This window comes from Taudactylus pleione, unplaced genomic scaffold, assembly GCF_031769625.1.
Source record: "Taudactylus pleione unplaced genomic scaffold, aTauple2 ptg000579l, whole genome shotgun sequence".
NCBI lineage: Eukaryota > Metazoa > Chordata > Amphibia > Anura > Myobatrachidae > Taudactylus > Taudactylus pleione.
Genome location: NW_028284981.1, coordinates 354,531 through 376,295, shown reverse-complemented (window position 1 = coordinate 376,295; position 21,765 = coordinate 354,531). Strand labels below are relative to the sequence as shown.

At 46.1% G+C, this 21,765-nt stretch overlaps 1 protein-coding gene across 3 annotated transcripts in view; it reads right to left on the bottom strand.

Annotated features, from left to right (window-relative positions):
* The window catches only part of ASS1 (argininosuccinate synthase 1), a 108,845-nt gene that overhangs the window by 67,908 nt on the left and 19,172 nt on the right, over window positions 1–21,765 (bottom strand). For all 3 annotated transcript variants that reach the window (XM_088453476.1, XM_088453474.1, XM_088453475.1), the window contains exons 2-6: window positions 19,611–19,677; window positions 16,301–16,415; window positions 11,622–11,690; window positions 10,575–10,763; window positions 791–847 (exon numbers count right to left, since the gene is read on the bottom strand). In XM_088453476.1, the coding sequence (XP_088309602.1) occupies window positions 791–847; window positions 10,575–10,763; window positions 11,622–11,690; window positions 16,301–16,408 (423 nt within the window). In that variant the 5' untranslated portion in view covers window positions 16,409–16,415; window positions 19,611–19,677. The remainder of the gene's footprint in view (window positions 1–790; window positions 848–10,574; window positions 10,764–11,621; window positions 11,691–16,300; window positions 16,416–19,610; window positions 19,678–21,765) is intronic.

Sequence of the window (21,765 nt, the reverse complement as noted above, 5' to 3'; positions counted from 1 at the left end):
TCTGAATCAGGTCCTAAGTCTTGGAGAGAGATTAAGCGGCTGGAGATAAAGTACCAACCAATAAGCTCCTAACTGTCACTTTACAGGCTGTGTTTGAAAAAAATGACAGCTAGGAGCTGACTGGTTGGTACTTTATCTCCGTCCATGGCTTAGTACATAGGGGGTCACAGTGGCACTCAATTAATAATATACTACCATACGCCATAAGCCACAGACAACATATTATATCGGTTATGTTTCTGGTAACATAACATCGGATGGGTTACTATGGGCTACAGCAAACTTTCGCACACACCACCATGTTAATAAATAAGCCCCAGCTAGTGCTATCCTATCCTTATTGTGATGGCTTTGGGATAGGCACAATACCAGTTCTACTAAATAAAAAAAAAATCAAGTGATGTTACCACAACAGTTTACAACCAAATCAACGACTATTATCAACAATCAACTGAAATGATACCGTGCCACGATTTATAGGATAGAAAACCATCCACGCACAAGTCCTGTGTTGACTGTTGTGTAGAAAGTGATGCCATCCTACCCTGGTAGCCGGGTATAAACATGCCCATTCACAGCGGCTAATAATTTATACTCGATATAAGACGGTTGGTACAAATGTAAACAAAAATATAAAAAAAAAAAAAAAAACACAGTGGAGATTGAATTAAAAAAACAAAAATGTACAGAAAATAAAAAAAAATGTTGTGTTAATTTGTTTGCACAGAAACCAGTAGTGACTTGTGTTTGTGATGACCGACGCCTGGATATCTGGTGATTTGAAATTTACCTTGACCTCTGGGTAGAGAGAATAACAGGTCAGCTCAAAGCGAATCTGATCATTGCCCTGCAAGAGAGGGAGAAAGAGGAGGTGAGTGGAGGAGCAGATGGCGAACACAGAGACCGAACGCAGCTCACAAACCAACATCTGTGTTATATTGTTCCAAAGACTGTACTTGTGGTCACCAGTGCAGTGAATGCACTCACTGCTCTGTAGTGCTCCATATTCTGAGTACGCGATGCACAGATGAGGACTACACAAGGCTGCGTATAATACGTTTAAGCCATGCTTGGTCAAAATAGGCAAAATTTTCTTTTTAAAATACAGAATATGTATCTAAAAGGACTCTTCTCTGTAACAAGTTTATAGCACATTTTAACATTAAATATTGATCCTAGGGGTTTCAGAGGGTTTATACCTGAAGACAAAGGAAAAAACCCAAAAACTAGTTTAGATCATATAAGTTTATTGTAGTTTTATGTTTGGTAAGTAGAGTCATAAACAAAATGATGAGAATAGCTGAAAAATGGTCTTTGTCTCCCACTAGTGGCCAAGCACTGGTATGACAATGTATTGTCTTCACTACATCTTAAAGTGCATAAATAAATACAGCATAATAATCATAATTATAATTAAGACGGATAAACTGATCCAAGGATACATAGGGAGAAGAATATTCCTAACCACAGACATCTGAAATAATGATCCATTTAAGTTTAATTATTTCCAAGTCATCAACAAATTTAACTTAAAGTGCGTACACACGGTACGATTAAAATGGACGATATGAACGATATCGATCATATCGTTATCATTCATATCGTGCATTTTTCGGTGCCCAACGACCTGCGATGTGCGGGCACGTATGGACAATCATTGATCGCGGATCGCTATAGCCGTTGGTGAATACGTGGCATGCTGGATGATCAATATCGATCGTCCAGCACACCCGGGAGATCGTACAGCGATATCGTTATCGTACAACGATATCGTTATCGTTGTGGATTGTCCCGTGTGTACGCACCAATTTCTATTAATCTTCAAAATCCCCTAGAACTTAGGACCGAGTCTCAGGGGTATAGTTACTAAAGTGCAGGTCTTTAGAAGTGGAGATAGTGCTGGTAGCAACCAGTGAGATCCCAGCTATTATCATCTAGAAGGTACAAGATAAATGTTAAGTCGAATCTGATTGGTTGCTATGGGCAACATCTCCACTTCTAAAAACCAGCACTTTACTAAATATACCCCCACCCCCCCCAGTGTGTTTTACATTTTTAGCCACATTACGGTTACATCATTCAGTAAGCCAACGCAAATGCAAGCAAATAAATAAAATGGCAATGGCTAATGTAAGCATGCCCGTGTTGCAGCGTTTAAACGGTAGGACACACCTGCATTTTTCTAACCACCCCCCCCCCCAGTTACCTCCCCCCAAACGCTGACTACCTGTCACTCACTATGCGAATGGGTCCTCGTTGCATGCGGAATCGCAAAACAATCGCTGCGCATGCGCAGTGCGACTTCGAGGCATGCTCAAGAGCAAAGATATTACTTGTTCTGCGTTAATAGTCATTGCCTGTCTCTAAATCAGGCCTTGAGTCTGTCTGAGGAACTGTCCAGTATGGCAGTGCTGAAATGAGGTCTAGTTACCGTCTCAATCACAGTGCTGTAAGCCTGCAGCCTCGGATGTCATTCTGTGGCCTCATACCCTTCGTCTACAGATTGGAATACTGTAAGTGCAGTGGATTCTAACACGGGTGCAAGCCCAAAAGCGCACGCTTCTTGCCGCATCTCTGCAAACTGCGCACACGCGCCGCAGGAAGCGATTGCAGACTGTGCCTGCGCTGCACCATGATACAAGAGCGGACAATTTGCTCTGTTCGTGAGATGGGCTTCTCTGGGCAGAGCTAGCTGCATGGAACAGATCCATCTCATGGAAGGGTCACGGGAGTGACGCGGAAGTGAAGCGTGCATAGTTATCCCGGCAGCCCGGAACGTCCCCAAATGCCGAAACTTTGCATCCTGGCAAAGCCATGTTACACAGCAGAGGGTAGAATTTAAAAGGAATAGATTTAGAGATGAGAGGGAGGCGCATCCAAACTCAACTCTAATTCTGCCCTATATATATATATATATATATATACATATATATATATATCTATTTACTCCAGTGGTCCACTTCTCCACGCTTTTCACTGCTTGATACATAAATCCAGTTGTCACACATGGAGGAACCAGCAGGAAACAAGTTGCCCTCCCCACACATCCCCGCTGCAACAGGCCCCCCTCACACTGGCTACTGGTGAGCGCATTTTTACATAGAGATGGTGCATGCGCTACGTCCGGTGTCGGCGGAGACAATGGAGCCTGTACAGGGCGCAGGGTGTACCACCCCCTCCCATCCCCCCACGCCACTGGTTTACACTGACCACTGCCTGCATATGCTTGCTGTGTGTCTCAGTGGCTATTGGGTCAGGGGCAGGTAACGTGTCACTTCCTGATTGGTTACAGGACTCAGTATGCATTGTGGTAATATGTCCGTGGCACAGGTAGGGCGCAATGTATGAGGGTCCACAGCTTTAGGGGCCTATTTATGAAAGTGCGTTCAATTCTCCACTATCTTAAAGGCCTTTTTTATTATTATTATTTGATCTGTGTATCAAACAAACAGCGAAAACTTGGCATAAAGTTCCAACGGCAACACGTTGGCGCAAGCTCAGAAAATATCCGCACGGAAATGTGCCTATACAGACCCGCACGCATTTGGTACATATCAAACCTTATGACTGGCCAGGGAGGGAATGAAAGGTTCAATCCGTACCCCAAAGAGACCAGCATGTAGGTACATACAGTCAGGTCCATAAATATTGGGACATTGACAGAATTTTCATATTTTGGCCTCTATTCACCACCACAATGGCTTTGAAATGAAACAAACAAGATGTGCTTTAACTGCAGACTTTCAGATTTAATTTGAGGGTAATTACATCCAAATCAGGTGAACGGTGTAGGAATTACAACGGTTTCTATATGTGCCTCCCACTTTTTAAGGGGCTAAAAGTAATGGAACAAACTAAACAATCCTAAATCTATCTTTCACTTTTTAATACTTTGTTGCAAATCCTTTGCAGGCAATTACAGCCTGAAGTCTGGAACGCATAGACATCACCAGACGCTGGGTTTCATCCCTGCTGATGCTCTGCCAGGCCTCTACTGCAAATGTCTTCAGTTCCTGCTTGTTCTTGGGGCATTTTCCCTTCAGTTTTGTCTTCATCAAGTGAAATGCATGCTCAATCGGATTCAGGTCAGGGGATTGACTTGGCCATTGGATAACATTCCACTTTTTAGCCTTAAAAAACTCTTTGGTTGCTTTTGCAGTATGCTTCGGGTCATTGTCCATCTGCACTGTGAAGCGCTGTCCAATGAGTTCTGAAGCATTTGACTGAATATGAGCATATAATATTGCCCGAAACACTTCAGAATTCATTCTGCTGCTTTTGTCAGCAGTCACATCATCAATAAATACAAGGGAACCAGTTCCATTGGCAGCCATACATGCCCACGCCATGACACTACCACCACCATGCTTCACTGATGAGGTGGTATGTTTTGGATCATGAGCAGTTCCTTTCCTTCTCTTCTCTTCCCACCACTCTGGTACAAGTTGATCTTTGTCTCATCTGTCAATAGGATGTTGTTCCAGAACTGTAATGGCTTTTTTAGATGTTGTTTGGCAAACTCTAATCTGGTCTTCCTGTTTTTGTGGCTCACCAATGGTTTGCATCTTGTGGTGAACCCTCTATATTCACTCTTGTGAAGTCTTCTCTTGATTGTTGACTTTGACACATATACATCTACCTCCTGGAGAGTGTTCTTGATTGGCCAACTGTTGTGAAGGGGTTTTTCTTCACCAGGGAAATAATTATTCTGTCATCCACCACAGTTGTTTTCCGTGGTCTTCCGGGTCTTTTGGTGTTGCTGAGCTCTCCGGTGCGTTCTTTCTTTTTAAGAATGTTCCAAACAGTTGATTTGGCCACACCTAATGTTTTTGCTATCTCTCTGATGGGTTTGTTTTGATTTTTCAGCCTAATGATGGCTTGCTTCACTGATAGTGACAGCTCTTTGGATCTCATATTGAGAGTTGACAGCAACTGATTCCAAATGCAAATGTCACACCTAGAATCAACTCCAGACCTTTTACCTGCTTAATTGATAATGAAATAACGAGGGAATAGCCCACACCTGTCCATGAAATAGCTTTTGAGTTGATAGTCCCATTACTTTTGGCCCCTTAAATAGTGGGAGGCACATATTGAAACTGTTGTAATTCCTACACCGTTCACCCGATTTGGATGTAATTACCCTCAAATTAAATCTGAAAGTCTGCAGTAAAAGCACATCTTGTTTGTTTCATTTCAAAACCATTGTGGTGGTGAATAGAGGCCAAAATCTGAAAATTCTGTCAATGTCCCAATATTTATGGACCTGACTGTATATGCCTGTAAGGATATGTGCTCAATGGCACCTGCTAGGGGGCACTGATGATAGCGACTTGCTATCAGCCAGGCGCACGTGCTACCGAGGCGGAGACACGCTATTTTTTCATTTGAGTCATTTCCACCCATTTTGCTCCCAGCTCTGCACCAATCGCATTGTGTGTGTTTACGAGGGTGTCAGGGAGACAAGGAAGGCTGCCCTTATTTCTCATGGTTAAATCAAATAACCCAACTATAGAATGTATCTTATATTTTGCTAAGTCAGTTAAAGCGCTTACTAATAATTTCACTGCAGCCTTCTGAAGTGCCAATATATTTCCAGCACTGTATAATAATACCTGCTGCCTGCCCATTATTATGTTATTCTGAGATAATTACCATTTAGTTCTTCTCAATGCCTTTCCAAAAACAACGTAACAATGTAAAAGGTGGGTCTTTATCGCCATCTAGTGGCTGGTAGATAAACTATTTTGACACTCATGGTTTGGTCCAGTATTGAGGTTTCCCATAGTGAGAGGGAAATACGAGGGTGGTTCAATAAGTAAGTGAACAAGACCTCTCACGTGTGTAACGTTCTCTGGGCCTGATTCAGAGCCGGACGCTCTGACAGAGCGCTCGCTGTGAATCAGTGCCCTCCCTCTCTTTTTTTAGAGCGGCCTCTTCGCCGCTCGCATTGCTGTGTGTGACCACCCACAGCTAGCGAGCGGCCAAAAAGATGGTCGCGATGGTCAAGACCATCGCGACCATCGGGCTTGCGACGAGACCCTTGTGGTAGGGTCTCGTCTGCCGCAAGCCCTGGAGTGCCTTTGGCTCTATCAGAGCCGAGAGCACTCCCACTGACATCATTTGTGATGTCAGTGGGGCCGGCCCCAGACGGAGGCGTTCACATGGGAATACCTCAGTCTGGGCAGCAACGCCCCCGGCACGCCCACCAAAGGGGGCGTGCTGTCACTCAACATCGACAGCACGCCCCCTTTGTAGCGAGACCCATAGCGATGGCTTGCCCGTCGCTATGCGGATCTCGCGCATGCGCACGACGGAGCCGGCTCCCTCGTGCGCATGCGAACTTGGCCAACATCGACCCGCTTTCGAGCACTCAGCGCTCGCAAGCGGGTCTGAATCAGGCCCTCTGTTTCAATCTAATCTCATACTATACTATACTTACTATACTTTACTTTACTGTCATTAAGTGATGTCAATGAAAAAACCAAGCAGCACTATACCAAATAATAACACAGGCAGCAATTACACTACTATTAAAATAATAAGGAAAAAAACCATCACAAAAACAACAAGCGATCAGGATTATTACAGTCATTTAACATACGTACTGCAGTAGGAAAAAAACTGTTGTGCAACCGTTTTGTATGAGAACGCACAGCTCTAAAACCCCTATTTGATGGCAATTTCTCAGAGAGAGCATGGTTAGGATGGCTGGGATCTGCTAAAATGGATCTAGATTTCTTCGGGAGCCTCTTTTCATAGATCTCCTGCCAGGCCAGAGCTCACGGCCATTAGACCGCGCTTCATGTCAGTCATATCGTTCCCAACATCAGATGTGACATGGCGGGGCATGGTCACACATTGAGGTGCGTAATGTGATAAAATTTCTTTGTCTAAAGGGCTCATCAGCAGCTGAAATTTATCGCCAACTTGTCAAGGTGTACGGTGATAATGTCAAGTCACCGAAACGGGTTTGTGTTGGTGCACGCAGGGCCGACCTGTGTTGCTGCCCTTTCCCTCCTCCGCTCCCTCGCCCTGAGTTTAAATATGGACTATAGCGCTGGGAGGGAGGTGGGCGTTTCCTGCACCCTCCGGAAACAGTAGCGCTCTGGGCGACGGACCGGCCTGCCCGTGCCTGGAGCCGCTACTGGGTGCACGGCAAGTTTGTCATCTGTGGTTGACGTGCTTGGCCGGCCTGAATCGCTGCTCATCTTGAATGTCTGTCCTACCTTAATAAAAGGCAGTGCACCAAAGCCAAACCTGTTTCTGCGACAAGACGTTATCACAAGTAAAGCTCTAAACTTTTCGGCAACTTTAGTGGTGTGAGCAAACGCGCGTAAATTAGGCCTTTTTAAACAGCGGGGGTTTTTTTTGCAATAGAATAGCTTCTGTGAGGCACAGATGCAAAACGCGTTCCCTACTGATTTCCACCATGGTGTCTGGGAAATGATGCGATGATGTAGTTGTTTATTTGCTTTACAGCGTTTCTTGTTGCTGTGTAGGGAATATTTTGTCCCAGTAAACTTCATTTTCCACAAAGTGGATTTCTGTGTATTCTAAATGTCAGTACCTGAACTTTCTCTGAACGACCGACCTGGTGTTTATTCTTTATTTAGTCTGTACAAGGTTTAGTTTGATCAGGGTGTACTTTAGGTCATGTTTGCTTTTGCCTGCAGTTGTGTTTTCTGCCCTCGCTCATCCAGGACTAGCTGAACTTCCTCTCCTGCCGTAATAACAGAATTCCCTTCATATTTTTCCTCTGAGGCTGTTTTCTGTTCTTCTTTCAAATTTACCATTTGAATAATTGTTTCTGGCCCGAAGCAGTGAGACGTAACTTACTGCTTCCCGAACCTGTCTTCCAGATGTGCCAGTATATGAGCTGGCAGTTTGGTTGTATCTGCTACCCTTATAAAATTTAAATATATATATATAACATATTCATAAAAATGATAAAACATTTTTTAAATAAATAAACCATTAAAAATGCTTTATTCAAATAATATATATATATTTTTAATTATTATTTTAACCTTAATGTTTTTAAATAACAACACATATATTGCTCTATAACAGGGGATCCCAACCACAGTCCTCAAGGCACACTAACTGTCCAGGTTTTAAGGATAGCCATACTTGAGCACAGGTGACTTAGGGCCTGATTCAGAGCCGGACGCTCTGACCAGAGTGCTCGCTCTGAATCAGGGCCCTCCTCCATTAAAATGGAGCGTCCTCCAGGACGCTCGTATAGCTGTGGGTCACCACCCACAGCATATACGAGCGTGCAAAAAGATGGTCGCGATGGTCTTGACCCTCGCGACTATCAGACTTGCGAGAGAAACCCTGCGGTCGGGTTTCCCAGCCGCAAGGCCAGGAGTGATTTTGGCTTTTGGATTTTGGCAAAATCACTCCCACTGACATCACTAGTGATGTCAGTGGGGCCGGCTTCAGACGGTAGGCGTTCCCATGGGAACGCCTCCGTCTGGCAGGCACGCCCCCGGCACGCCCACCAAAGGGGGCGTGCTGTCAATCAACATCGACAGCACGCCCCCTTTGGTGCAAGACCCCGAGCGATGGAAAGCTCGTCGCTCGCCGGGTCTCGCGCATGCGCACGACGGAGCTCCCTCCGTCGTGCGCATGCGCAGTGGGGAACATCGACCCACTTGCGAGCGTACTGCCGCTCGCGAGTGGGTCTGAATGACCCCCTTAATTTGTACCTCGGTTACTTTGATTGAACCATCTGTGCTTAAGCATGGATATCACTAATACCAGGACTGTTGGTGTGCCTTGAGGACTGAGGTTGGAAATCACTGCTCTATAACAACATTTATGAAAAGGATGTGCCTCACTGGCTGGTAATCTACCAGTGATCTAGTGCCTCCATACATCACTTACACAATGATACAGCCAGAGGGACCTACATTCCCACCCCCTATGACACAGTGCCACCTAGTGGGCAACTCTATGCACTGCACAATTATTTAGTCCGTGATCACTGATGAGTGCAGAGCTCTTATTGGGGGAACAGAGGGGATCCAGATTTTGGAAGACAGCTAAGAGGAATTGCAGCTCCACAATCCTTCACCAGTTTAACAGGTGCCTGAAATCTCTATCTGCACTGTTGTCCGTATTTAGGCCCAAGGTCTTGCCGCTAACCCTTCATTCTTGCCTCTGTGTTTGCTGTGCTGAAATACTCTGTAATGCTGTTGGAAATTCAATATTCTGTTTCGTGGATTATTGGTTTTTCCAGACCCTCACCCTCTATCTCCTGCACGTCCATGTGTGCTGCTGCTGCTTTGATGAATTACCACTATAAATGACTTGATCATATTTAAAACCACCTAAAATTGCATTTGTTGGTTGGTTCCACTTTAGAAAGGACATGTCACTAGCTTCTCAATTTCCTGTATACACCTGTATTACATAGTACCTATATGCACAACATATTCATCAATAAAAAACACAGTTACTCTGTACGCTTGTTAGCCCGGGAGAGAGCAGGGAAAATAGCGCTTTCTCTGCGCTAATACTGCGAGACGGCTGTTGCACCGAGCTCCAGACTGCACTACGTTCAATTCCTGTTTTTTTCCTCCTCTCTAGATCAGAGCTGGGCCCGGATAGAGCAGAGGGCCTGATTCAGAGCCGGACGCTCTTTCAGAGCACTCACTCTGGATCAGGACGGCATTTTTTTTTGTGAGCCGGCCTCCTGGCCGCTCGCTAAGCTGTGGGTGACCACCCACAGCTTTTGTGAGCGGCCAGGTGATGGTCGCGACCATCGGGCTTGCAACGAGACCCTTGTGGTAGGGTCTCGTCCATCGCAAGCCCCAGTGAGCTTCCGACTGTAATAGAGCCAGAATCTCACTACTGAGGCCGCCCCCAAACGGTAGGCGTTCCTTCTGTCCAAAATTGACAGCCGCCCCGTTTTGGTGCGAGACCCGTAGCGACGGAGCGCCTGTTGCTGGCCGGGTCTTGCGCATGCGCACGCCGGAGCCGGGTCCGGCGTGCGCATGCACAATGAGGGACCATCGACCCACTTGCAAGCCGCGAGCAGGCCTGAATCAGGCCCATAGAGAAAGCGCACAATATTAATTTCTCAGGTCTGTACAGCACGGCGCAAGATACTATATAATAAAGGCAAAATAAAACCCCGTAAAACCTGATGACAAGTTTTCTTGGACGCAGTTTACAATACTGTGAAGTTTAACAGCAGAGGCTAAATCCCTCCTGGACGTAGGGGGAGGCCACATAGAGAGCATAGAACTGCTGAGGTGCAGCGCAAAGTCCGCTCATCTGCAAGTTCACCCACATTTACTAAGCACATGTTTAGGGAGTTAAATGGTGCTGCCAAGGCTGAGGTGGGAAGTTGGCAGAAGTGAGGGTACGGGGTAAGTAAGACAAAGAGGAGGGGAGCACCTTTAAAAACATTTAGTTTTTGCTACTTATCATTATCAGCCGCCTACAAATAATGGAGGAGGATGTGTGGGGAGAGACGCGAGCTGGGAGTGGATTTGTAATACAATTATTGGCTGTTCAACACAGACAAAGCTTTATTGAGAATGTTCATGGACAAGACTTACCTTTCCCGTGGCCCCATGAGAGACGTACTGCGCCCCTTCTCTTTTGGCAATTTCCACCTGCTTGCGGGCAATACAAGGACGTGCCAGGGAAGTGCCCAACAGATATCGGTCCTCGTAGATGGCATTGGCTTGGACTGCCGGCCATATGAACTGTTCCACAAACTCCTTACGTACGTCCTCTATGAAGACCTGCGGGCCGGAGAACAATGAGGGCTTAGAAGACAACAATGAAATATAGGCTGGGGCTGGCGTATTAGATCCCTCCTTGTACAGCAGCTTTAGCTCAAACACAGCAACTATTAGGGACAATAATGTCTCCAGCTGGAGAAAGAGAGAAGCCCAGTAATATATAGGTGGAAGCTCCTTATTCCAACATCAATGGACACGTTTCCCGTTGTCCTACTCCGCACCTGACGTCAGTCACCGGCCATACTGCCAACACCGCACAGCAACAAATCATCGGGGGCTCTAGATGTTCAAAATTCCTAATTAAATATCCCTGCAAAAGTGTCCAGAACTAAGGGCCTGATTCAGAGATGGCCGCAGTGGAGATATTTACGCAGCTGAGCGATGTTTTGCTACCGTGCATGCGCAAGAAATCTCAAATACCTTTACTGCGCAATCGCAAATCATTGTGTGTGATGCCGTTCGCAAATGAGAAGGGGTTTGCGATCCCCGGGCGTATCAGGGAGGGGACCTAAAGTGATCGCAAAGACTGTGTCATAGGCGTGTAACGGGGGAGTCACGAGCGTGTCTGGTGGGGCAAATCCACAGCTGCAGAGGCCATTTTTAGCTGGATTACAGGAGAGTAGCTGGAGTAAGCCCGAGGCTATCGCAAATGTCGATGTTGGTGTGTTTACATTCTCCAACGCAACTGCACAGACCGCGCAGCCTGAAAGCGGACGTCTCAACGCTCGGACGCTCCATCGCACCGCCAAGAACAAAGGGAAGGCTGAGATTAACCGCTATCGCCCGAGCCGCTGACATAGTGGCTGCATTACCAACCATCAGGCCCTAAACACGTTTATCTGCCTACAAGGAGATTACCTTCTTTGCTCCGAGATTCAATGCCTTCTTCCGAGCTTCCTCAAAGTCTTCATTCTGGCCAATGTTTGCCTAGAAAGAAGGAAAAGATTTAAATGACACCTTGTTTGCCCACAATAAAACAAATTATGACAATTATCGCACAATAGGGAACAGCTTGTACCGCTAATACAACTACTACTGTATCTTTTGCAACTGTGGCCACAAAAAAAAACAAAAAACAATAAAAAGTATATAATGTACGTATATAGAGCATACAATGAAATGAAACGGTCTACAGGGTAAATCTAATAAAGGTCCATTTTAATTGATTGACAATAGATCTAGATCGATCAACATGATGTTGTGCTTCTGGGGCTAAATCACACATTTACTAACAGACTTTTTTTTATATCAGTTTAGATCGATTTTTAATCAATCAAAATCGTCCTTTAGTAAATTTACCCCTAAGTGTATTGCAATGCTACGTGGGCAATGACTGCTATAGTGATATAATATAATTGATATATTGTCCTCCATGGGTGCCATGGTGTTATTCAGCACTTACTCTTGTTGTAGGGCTGCTGACATCATCATGGTGGGATGAGGAGGGGCCAATTTATCAAACGGATGTTTTCGGAAGACTGACGGTAAAAGTTATTAAAGAAATAGCCCCCTCTGGCACAACACGGTGTGAAAGCACAGGAGAACCGTGTCTTTTGTTTAGAGTCTATGGGGTATAACGTATTAACCTGCCAGTTGCAGGCAGCCTCCATAGGTCGGCAATTTAGCCTGGCAGATTTAAAGTGCCAAATATTTTTAGATGGCAGACCAACTTGGTTTTGACTTTCAAAAAGTTGCCGCTTTAAATCTACCAGCTAAATTGCTAACTTCTCGCAGGCTATTATATCTACCCCAAAATATGATTTCTACAGCCCGTCAGGTACTATACTTCTCAAATGACCATTAATGAATCCATTCCAAACGTAGAATAGACTTTAGTTCTGGGTAAATGACAATTACATGGAAATCCAACTAGGAAACACCAGTAGATTGTTACAGTGTGATATAGGCTTGTGCTGACACAGGATATAGGTCCTCATTCAGACCCGGTTGCAAGCGCAGAGCGCTCGCAACCGGGTCGATGTTTAGGCTGTACTGCGCGTGTGCAAGCCCCGGAGTGAGAGAGAAATTCTCTCGCTCCGGAGCTCTCTACAAAAGGGGCGGCTGTCGATGTTGATCGACAGCTCACCCCGTTTTGTAAGTTTGGCGGGGGGGTGGCTTCACAAACAGAGGCGTTCCTTAAGGAATGCCTGCCGTTTTGTGGGCGGCCGCACTGACATCAGCAGTGATGTCAGTGGGGAGCTTCCTGCTCGATCAGAGCAGGAAGCTCCCTGGGACTTGCGGCAGCGAGACCCTACTGCAGGGTCTCGTCGCAAGCCCGATGGTCGCGATGGTCTTGACCATCACGACCATCATCATGGACGCTCAGGTAGGAGGGCCCTGATTCAGAGCGAGCGCTCTGGTCAGAGCGTCCGGCTCTGAATCAGGCCCTCAATTCAAGTGTCCAAAGAAGCTGTTGACACCCACTAAACAGGACATCCCACCCAGAACTAGTACAGATCGAGTAAATGAGTCTATTCTCATTTTATAATCACCCTGGGCTGATGCTGGCAGCTTGCTGATTAGTGAGCAACACTTCCAACCACTTCCAGGCTACTGTGCTGCCAGTTCTTAGTTATATGCGGCTTCTTACAAAAAAATAATTCACAATTGCAGAATGATACATTGTAGATTGCCGCATTTCCCAGTCCTGTAATGGGAAATACGGTCATCTGTACTGTATCAATTTAAAAAAAACGGTCTGGACCTGTTGTGAATTTTTTTAGTCAGGGAGGAGATTTTTGTGAAATCTCCTCCTGATGACTTATTAAGTCATGGAGAGACTTAAATAAAGTGATGAACATGTGAAAATCTGGATTTATTTTTTTTTACTAATAAAATGTGAAAAGAATGCTATATACTACCTGTTAAGGTTAAAAATGTACTTATGTTTCTAGCTATAAAGTGGAGCACTGAATTATGCAACTTTTTGTTTTGTTGTCACTGGTTACAGTTAAACTTTTTGAGTGTTACGGCCCAATTATGTGAGAACAAATCAGAAGCCGTAAGAAGCTGGTGGAGAGGCTTTGAGGAAGCTGAATTTTAAAAGGATGATTTATAAGATATTAAAGTGGGATGGTTCATGCTTTGCGTCAATAGTCATTGCAAAGGGAAAATTAGCTTGGCAGCTCGGTGCATGATGATAACATAGGTCTCCGCGTGTTACCTGTTCACGGATCAGACCCCGATGTAACAACGGACAGTAACAGGGGTCCCGGGGACGACAGTTGTGATCCAGGTAAGGAAGAGCGAGGGAGGGGATTACTTTGCAGAATTTTGCCATAAAAAGGTGACGTTCCTACATGCAAAAGAGCACTGGCCGCGAAATACTAATACTTGTATACTGTCAGGTTGCGGCCTAGGATAAGCCGTTACTCACCGCGGCGCCGGCTTCCCCTGATCCCATCGGGTGGTCAGACGCCAGATGCGGCAGCGTGAGACCCGCTGAACATTATATCTAGAGCCATGTGGATATCCGTGTGTTGCACTGTGCCTTGGTTTCTACGGTAGCCGTCATGGACGCAGCCATGACAGTTCACATCACCTGAGTGCCCTTGACCCAATGGTAGCATGGTGTTGGTCAGCTGATGCTGTCCACCAATAACCTGCTACCTTAGGGTATAAAGCCAGTCTCCGGGCAGAAGGAAGTTGCCTGTGCAACGTTATCGCTACCCTGTGTATTGCCGATAACCCGTTCCAGGTTCCCTACGGGATCTCCTTTCCAGGTTCCCTATGCGATCTCCTCGAGAATCAAGTGCCACCTCCCTGTGCAACAGTGCGTCCTAACATCTTGCCTGTGTGCGATACAAGTGTCAACTCCTTGTGCAACAGTGCGTCCTAACATCTTGCCTGTGTGCGATACAAGTGCCAACTCCTTGTGCAACAGTGCGTCCTAACATCTTGCCTGTGTGCGTTGTTCTACCACCTGCTGACGCAATTGTGCATCTTTCACTCCTCCAGTGTAAGCTGATAATGCCATACTGTGTCCAGACAGTGCCTCAAGCACTTACCCCTTACTCATACTAGTTCTCTGTACTTCTTGTAGAAGTATACCTTCAGGGCCACCGGGTATTTGTCTCCATTCCCATAGTATCAGACACCTATCCAAAGGGCCGCAACCTGCCAGCTGGGTGCAGAATAAATACGCATATCCCACTTGGAGGGGTCACTGGTGAACACCTCCCAGTTGGTTAGACTCCTCGCCTTTGGACAGGTCTCACCAACGTTTGATACTCGTGGATGAGGTCATATATCCAGGCCCCACACCTACGGTTCCTATCTTATCCAGGGACGTCAGCTTCCATCCCCTCAGTAGGGGATTCTACTCCTCTGATCGTGACATATACTATTTCTTATCTTCCATATGATTTGCAGGCAATACTGACATCAGCTCCTCTAATTTGCAGAGAACATATAAAATGGTCACAAAGGTAATAGTTTATCTACCTCCAACATCAGCATATATAAAGGCAACTTCGGATTACAGGCTGCACGGGATGCAGTAGTTCTCACCCAGAGCAAAACTGGTAATGACACTTGAACTGTGTACGTTGTAACACACTTTTATGTATGTTAGAGATAACCGCTCTGGAGAGACTAGGGCCGGCTCAGAGGCAAGGATCCACAGAGTATTACAGACCACAGATCACATGTGCACTGCAATTTAACACTTCTAAGGAGTTTCAGTTTCTATTTTCTTGATGGAGAGGGAGCTTTTTTGAAAGTTTGTAATAAATGGTCCCATACATGGGATCCAAAAGGGCCGGTGTATATGATTAATGTCCGAATGGATTCGATCAGATAGAATGGAACCACAATCACGGACTCACAGCACATGTATTGTAGGATGATACTGCCCATGTGCCACAGGGAATCGGTATGAAATACCGCGGCTGGTTCGATTCCCGGCAGCGGCAGCCCGACAGCGGAACAGATCCCGGCAGCAGCAGCCCGACAGCGCTGGAAATCCCGAACGTCCTGAGGTAAGTAAAAACTAACCTAACCTATCCCTCCTTAGGGGTGCCTAACCCTAACCTCCCCCCCAAGTGTCTAACCCTAATCCCCCCTCTAAGTGCCTAACCGCAAGCCCCCCATTCCCCGCTGCCTAAACCTGAGTCCCCCGGGGGGGGTGCCTAACCCTAAGTCCCCCCCGGAGGTGCCTATGCCTAACCCTCCCTCCCCCTAGCCTAACCCTAACCCTCCCGGGGGGGGTGCCTAACCCTAAGTCCCCCCCGGGTGCCCTAAACCTAACCCTCCGATCGGGATGCCGGCGCCTGTCTCCTGGCGTCGGGAAAATGACAGGCGTCTAAATAAAGAAGACGCCTGTCATTTAACCCTTGCCGGGATAAAGCAGTTGGGAAGCCGGCTATCGGGATCACATCAGCCGGTTTCCCGATTGTATCCCGTGGCACAGCCATGTACGTTGGTCTCAATGAACAAGTAAGCCTGCCCGCTTTTCGGGACACTGAAAACCTGGCTAATGGTGGAATGCACCTGTGCCCGAATGGCAGGACCCCGTTTGTGTGTGTACCATTACTTACCAAATAGGCGATGACATCGTACCCTTGCTCCTTCAGCCACAGCAGAATGCAGGAAGTGTCAAGACCCCCACTGTAAGCCAGGACCACCGTGCCTTTGTTTTGGGACATTTTGCCTCTGGTAAAAGAAAGAACAATTCTAGCTCAGTATATAAATAACTGTTAAATATACTTTATAACCTTTGTTAATACTGTAACCTTTTCCTGGGTAATGCTGGGTACACACTAAATGATGTGTATCCAGCGCGATGTGTCGTGTGGCGGGTCCTGACGAGGTGCTGTCATCGGCAAGTGCGGACACACTTACCAATGCCGTGAGCAACGGCGCGACAATGGGGGCCTTGCTGCATTCGGCAGCATGACCCCCGCTGACGATATCGCCTGTCGGACCTGCATGCAGGTCCGACGGGCGATGCCGCTGACGACGTGCTGGAGCACGCATCGTCAGCGACATATCGGGTACGCACTGCCCGATGTGGTCGATATGTCGTCCGATCCGCCGGAACGGACTAGATGTCGTCTAGTGTGTACCGGGCTTAAGACATTGGCACGATCCTGTCTGTGACTGGTTCACCAGATATTTATGTTCATCTACAGATATGTCTGCATACACCTAATCTCAATACGCGTGAGTGATCCGCCAGGTCCAGTGCAACTCTGCCTGTGCTGAGCATCTTTGCTGGCCGAAAATGGTGCTTGGTCACATATTAATGCGACAAGACTCATCAGGAGGCGGCACTGATTAATATGATATGCGACACTTGTATATCTGTCTGCTAAGCACAAAAGAACTTAGCATATATGTATACAGACTCAGTCGTACACTGATATACAAGTGTCGCATATCAAATGTATCAGTGCCGCCTCCTGATGAGTCTTAGGGCCATATTCAATTTGGAGCGAAAAGTCTTTTCACCGTCATTGGAGGCTTTGGCTGGGATAAAGCATCGCGCTCGTCCCCGCGATTCCCCGTATTCAATTTCAAATCGGCAAAAATGGGACCCGGCGAAAAGGAAATCAGCAAAAAGTCCTGTCATTTTTGAGAAAATCAGCCTGACACCCCCCAAAAGATGCTCTGACATGGGGGTTCTCTATGGGTACCCTCGAATAGCTCTGCTTTAGGTATCTGGGGTCTCAATAGGTGCTATTTAGCGTCTCTGGTAAAGTGGTGAAGAATAGCATTTAGCAACATTTTTTTGAAAAGTAAGTAGTCCCATCACATTTGGGGTACATGAAAATGGGTGCTAGCATATTTTAAACTTGCTAATGTGAAGATATAAAAAAAAGTGAAAAATCCACCTGCCGCAACCACCCACAATCAAAAAAACACCTGGGGCATACTTGGGGACCCCCCTGAGTCTATTTCGCTAGTTTCAGAGTTTGTACCCCAATTTTTTTTTTACCCCCAAACTGAAAGTACCTTTTTTTGGGGTGTCCTGTGGCACTTTTACATTTTTTTTTCTTACACAGATTACCTTTGGGGGACTGTCCAAGGGGTGCAGTGTGGTTTTTGGAAGTCTGCACCCCAAAACCCCAATTCTGCAATTGTTCTTGCCACCTATTCATAGGTGATACTTTGTCGCTGGGTCGGTTGCATTGACTTTTCGCTCCGGCGAAAAGTCGTGAAAATTGAATACGAGGATAAGTCTATCGGCGAAAAAGTTTTGCAGAGAACGGCTTTTCGCTCCAAATTGAATATGGCCCTTAGTTGCATTGAATTGCAACTAAAGACACATTTTATGTCGGAAATATGCAATAAAGATGATCGGCGCAAGCAGGGTCACGGGGCACCTGGCGCGCCGGGAGGGACTGCTTGGCCTGACTGTAGCAATAGTGTATGAAGACACATCTGTACCCTCCAGTTTAAAAATAAGTATTATGACGTGTGGTGTAGAACTGTAAAGGGTTCTGTATTGCCTTCTTACAACTGCTGGGCTAAATCTGAAAACCACACACCAGTGGCACTGTTATCGCTGCCATATTTTTCTGAAAGTCCATCACTGACCCAGATACCAACTCAGCCCTTGAAGTTAATACAGGATCCACCGGTGGGGGCCCCAAGCTCAGTGGGCCCTAATTTCATGTTTGCCACAAAAGCAAAGCCTAGAAAATGTATACTGCCGTACTGCCAGAGGGGACTCAGGGCCCGGGGATGCCAAAACAGCATCAGGCTGTTCAAACAAGTGCAGAGAGAGAGGCCAAGATCTCCGTCCAGGCTTCTTGGCCTCTTTTGAGCAACTGTGATTGCGGGCTTGAGTGACCCTATGGTCACCCAGCTGACAGAGGATCACGCAGATGATCCAATGCTGGATCCACGGACACAGGGCCTGATTCAGAGCCGGACGCTATTTGCGCTCGCTCGTTCAGAAAAAGGGGCCAGATATTTAAATAGAGCGCTTGCTCTTTGCGGTCTGTTGACGCCTCTATGTCTGAACGAGCGAACGAAACATGCGCTCGCTATTTTTTTAAAAACGCCCCCTGGCCGCTCGCATCCTACGTCATCTCCGCTATTTATTAGATTAATCGAGTACATCGAAAGGCGTATGAATTGCTCGCAGTGCTTGTGGTAGCATTTTCCTACCGCAATCATGCGAACAGTTCAGGCTAAGAAACAACCAAGTGACGTGCTCGATGACGCTGCTTTGTTAATTATGCACACCCTTAAAATGCCCGTTTTGACCGTTTGGCACGCCTGCGTTCGGATCTCCACTCCCCGTTTTCAAGCACCTTCCCCTGTTACCACCCACAAACGCTTCATTCTGTCACTCAAATTAGCAGGCATTCGCTATTTTGCGAGCACACAATTTCCGACCGCAATGACTGGTTCGCGCATGTGTATTACTACCCATACGCATGCGCAGTTGTGCGAACATCGCTCGGAGCGAACGAGCGGCCGCTTACGAGCGGCTCTGAATCAGGCCCACAGCTCGGATCAGTAACGCATGCAGGAGGCATGATGCCTCCTGCTACATTACCATATTGGAGCTATCGCAGCTGCTGCCATGCTAGCATCTGCAATAGCAAATCCGTCCGAGCCTGAATCACCCCCATGATAGAGCATATTTCTGCATATTGAGCTGGCGGTCGCAGAACAAGCATCCTTGTTAAACAGGATTCATTATCCTGGAGATCATGATATACGTTGCAAATGCCCCTTCATATACAGACACAGATGGACACATATGTGTCATTAATGGTCTGCTCCTCTTACACAGAGGCTGTATACAGAGAGTAAACGGTTTTACCCACTTCCCCCACTGCAGATCTATCAGATCACTGATATACCAGAAACAGATCAATATTACTCACTGACCTGCGCTGGGAATCTGCAGCAACGGATCAATCAGGTGATTAAGCAGTTATGCGACTCACAGAGTGTCCTATAAACAAGAGAAAGACAAAAATAACATACGCTTATGGGAACTTTCTAGGTACTGTGCTGTACAAAAGAGATCCTGTCAGCCACACACAGTGGGGGCAGCCATTTTGTCACAGCACAACTGAATTCTCGTATATACTTATCCGTTCAGCTCCCACAACAGCTGCCACCACTGAGTGTAGTTGACAGGTAAGTTTCAACATATATACGTATTTAAAGGGTTTTTATTACATTGTATTATATTTATTTATTGTACCCTGATGTGCTATAAGTGTATCCTGATGCAGCTGCATTCTTACATAGTAGTATGGGTTGCATGAATCTTATGTTACATGTAGATTATTCCCCACTCTTATCCTTGTCACCAGGTCAGTTACTACACTATTAAAAAAATTTCACTCTTCCATAAGATTGGCAGGAAGACCCAGAGAGAGGTAAAGGGATTATGCTGAGAGAAGGCAAACAATGGTAACTGTACTGAATGGTGAACTCTTTTAGAAGCAAAGTAAAGTACTATAGGATGAATATTTTTAGACATTAATTCCTTAACCCATCTGCTGCTAAGGCAGCTGTTCACCCCTGTGCTGAGCCTATTTTGGTACTTTTGGAGACATTTCTGGGGTATAAATAGCCTCAGATTTTTGAAAAGTGGGGATTTTTCCACGAGTTTCCAGCGAGATTGAAGTCGCCACATGTAATAGTTCGCGAGTAGAGGTAAAATCGCCAGAAACCCACCACAATCACTCTCTACTAGATGCGAAACGCCATACAGATTTTCATAATGTGAACGGTACAAGTTGTCACATGTAATAGCCTGCAACTTATAAACTCACCGAAAAATCACCAGAAAGAAATTGCAGGGTAAAAGAGGCGCAGAGCACACACACTAAAAAAAAAATTGACCCCCCAAAAATGGGGCATGCATACCACTTTGAACATGATACAACTTACAGCATCAAATGAGGGGTCAGGGCAGCAGCGAACGGGATATATCCCCGAACTTCCAGCATGACTGTGACAAAGCAGTCATAGGGGTCTATTTACTAAGCGGTGTTAGGAGACAGAGTGAAAAGTGACAAGGTACCAGCCAATCAGCTCCCAACTGTCATTTTTCAAACACAGCCTGTGAGATGACAGTTGGGAGCTGATTGGCTGGCACCTTATCACTTTCTTATCACTTTTCACTCTGTCTCCTAACACTGCTTAGTAAATAGACCCCATAGTCCTCAAATCAGGACTGTAATGCCTAAATCAAGACATTTGGGAGGAACAGTATGGTTAAAAATGACGATTTGTCAAACCTTTCTGAATAGCTGCTTGTCACCTGGCAGGAATGGTGTCCTAGCTGTAACTTGGACAGGGATCAGGCCCTGAGAGATTCCCCCCCTAGCAGAAATGAACACAGTAGTTTGTGTTGCCTAGGGGGGTCCTGTGCACACACATATTGTTATGTCACTATGTGCGTCTCTCTCTGGATGCCTATTCACAAAGCAAAACTCACCAATGGTGGTGATTGCTGGGTATTCCGAATCCTGTAACCCCCCATCTGCAGGGCAGGTGGGATTCACATTACAGTACTGTCCAAAGCTTAAAAAGTTACATGGAAGTTGTGATGCAATAGTTCCTTGTGAATTGATCAGCTGAACCTGCATGAATACTGGTTCTGCCCATAAAATGGCTTCGCCCACTGTGAGTAAGAGATGCAGACACTTTCAATACAAGATATACTTTTGTTTATTCGTTTGGTTTACGGAGCTTTTGGGAACTTTTCCTTGGCTGCAAACTTTGAGCCCCCCCCCAAACAGTCTGTCGACAGCTCCTCAAATCTCTTTCGATACAACAATAGGATCACCAAGCAAAATCAATCCAACTATTTATTTCTCAGACAGAGTGTACCCTTGTATCTCGCTGCATGAAGCATCTTAGGTACATAGGGGGAGTTGCTTCCAACCTTCTAAAGAGGAGAAATTGAAGGATTAACGTAGCAACCAATCAGCTCCAAGCTTTTATGTATCCAGTACAGTCTATAAAATGTTTGCTATAAGCTGATTGGTTGCTATGGGCAATTTCTCCACCAGTCTTGTTGGGA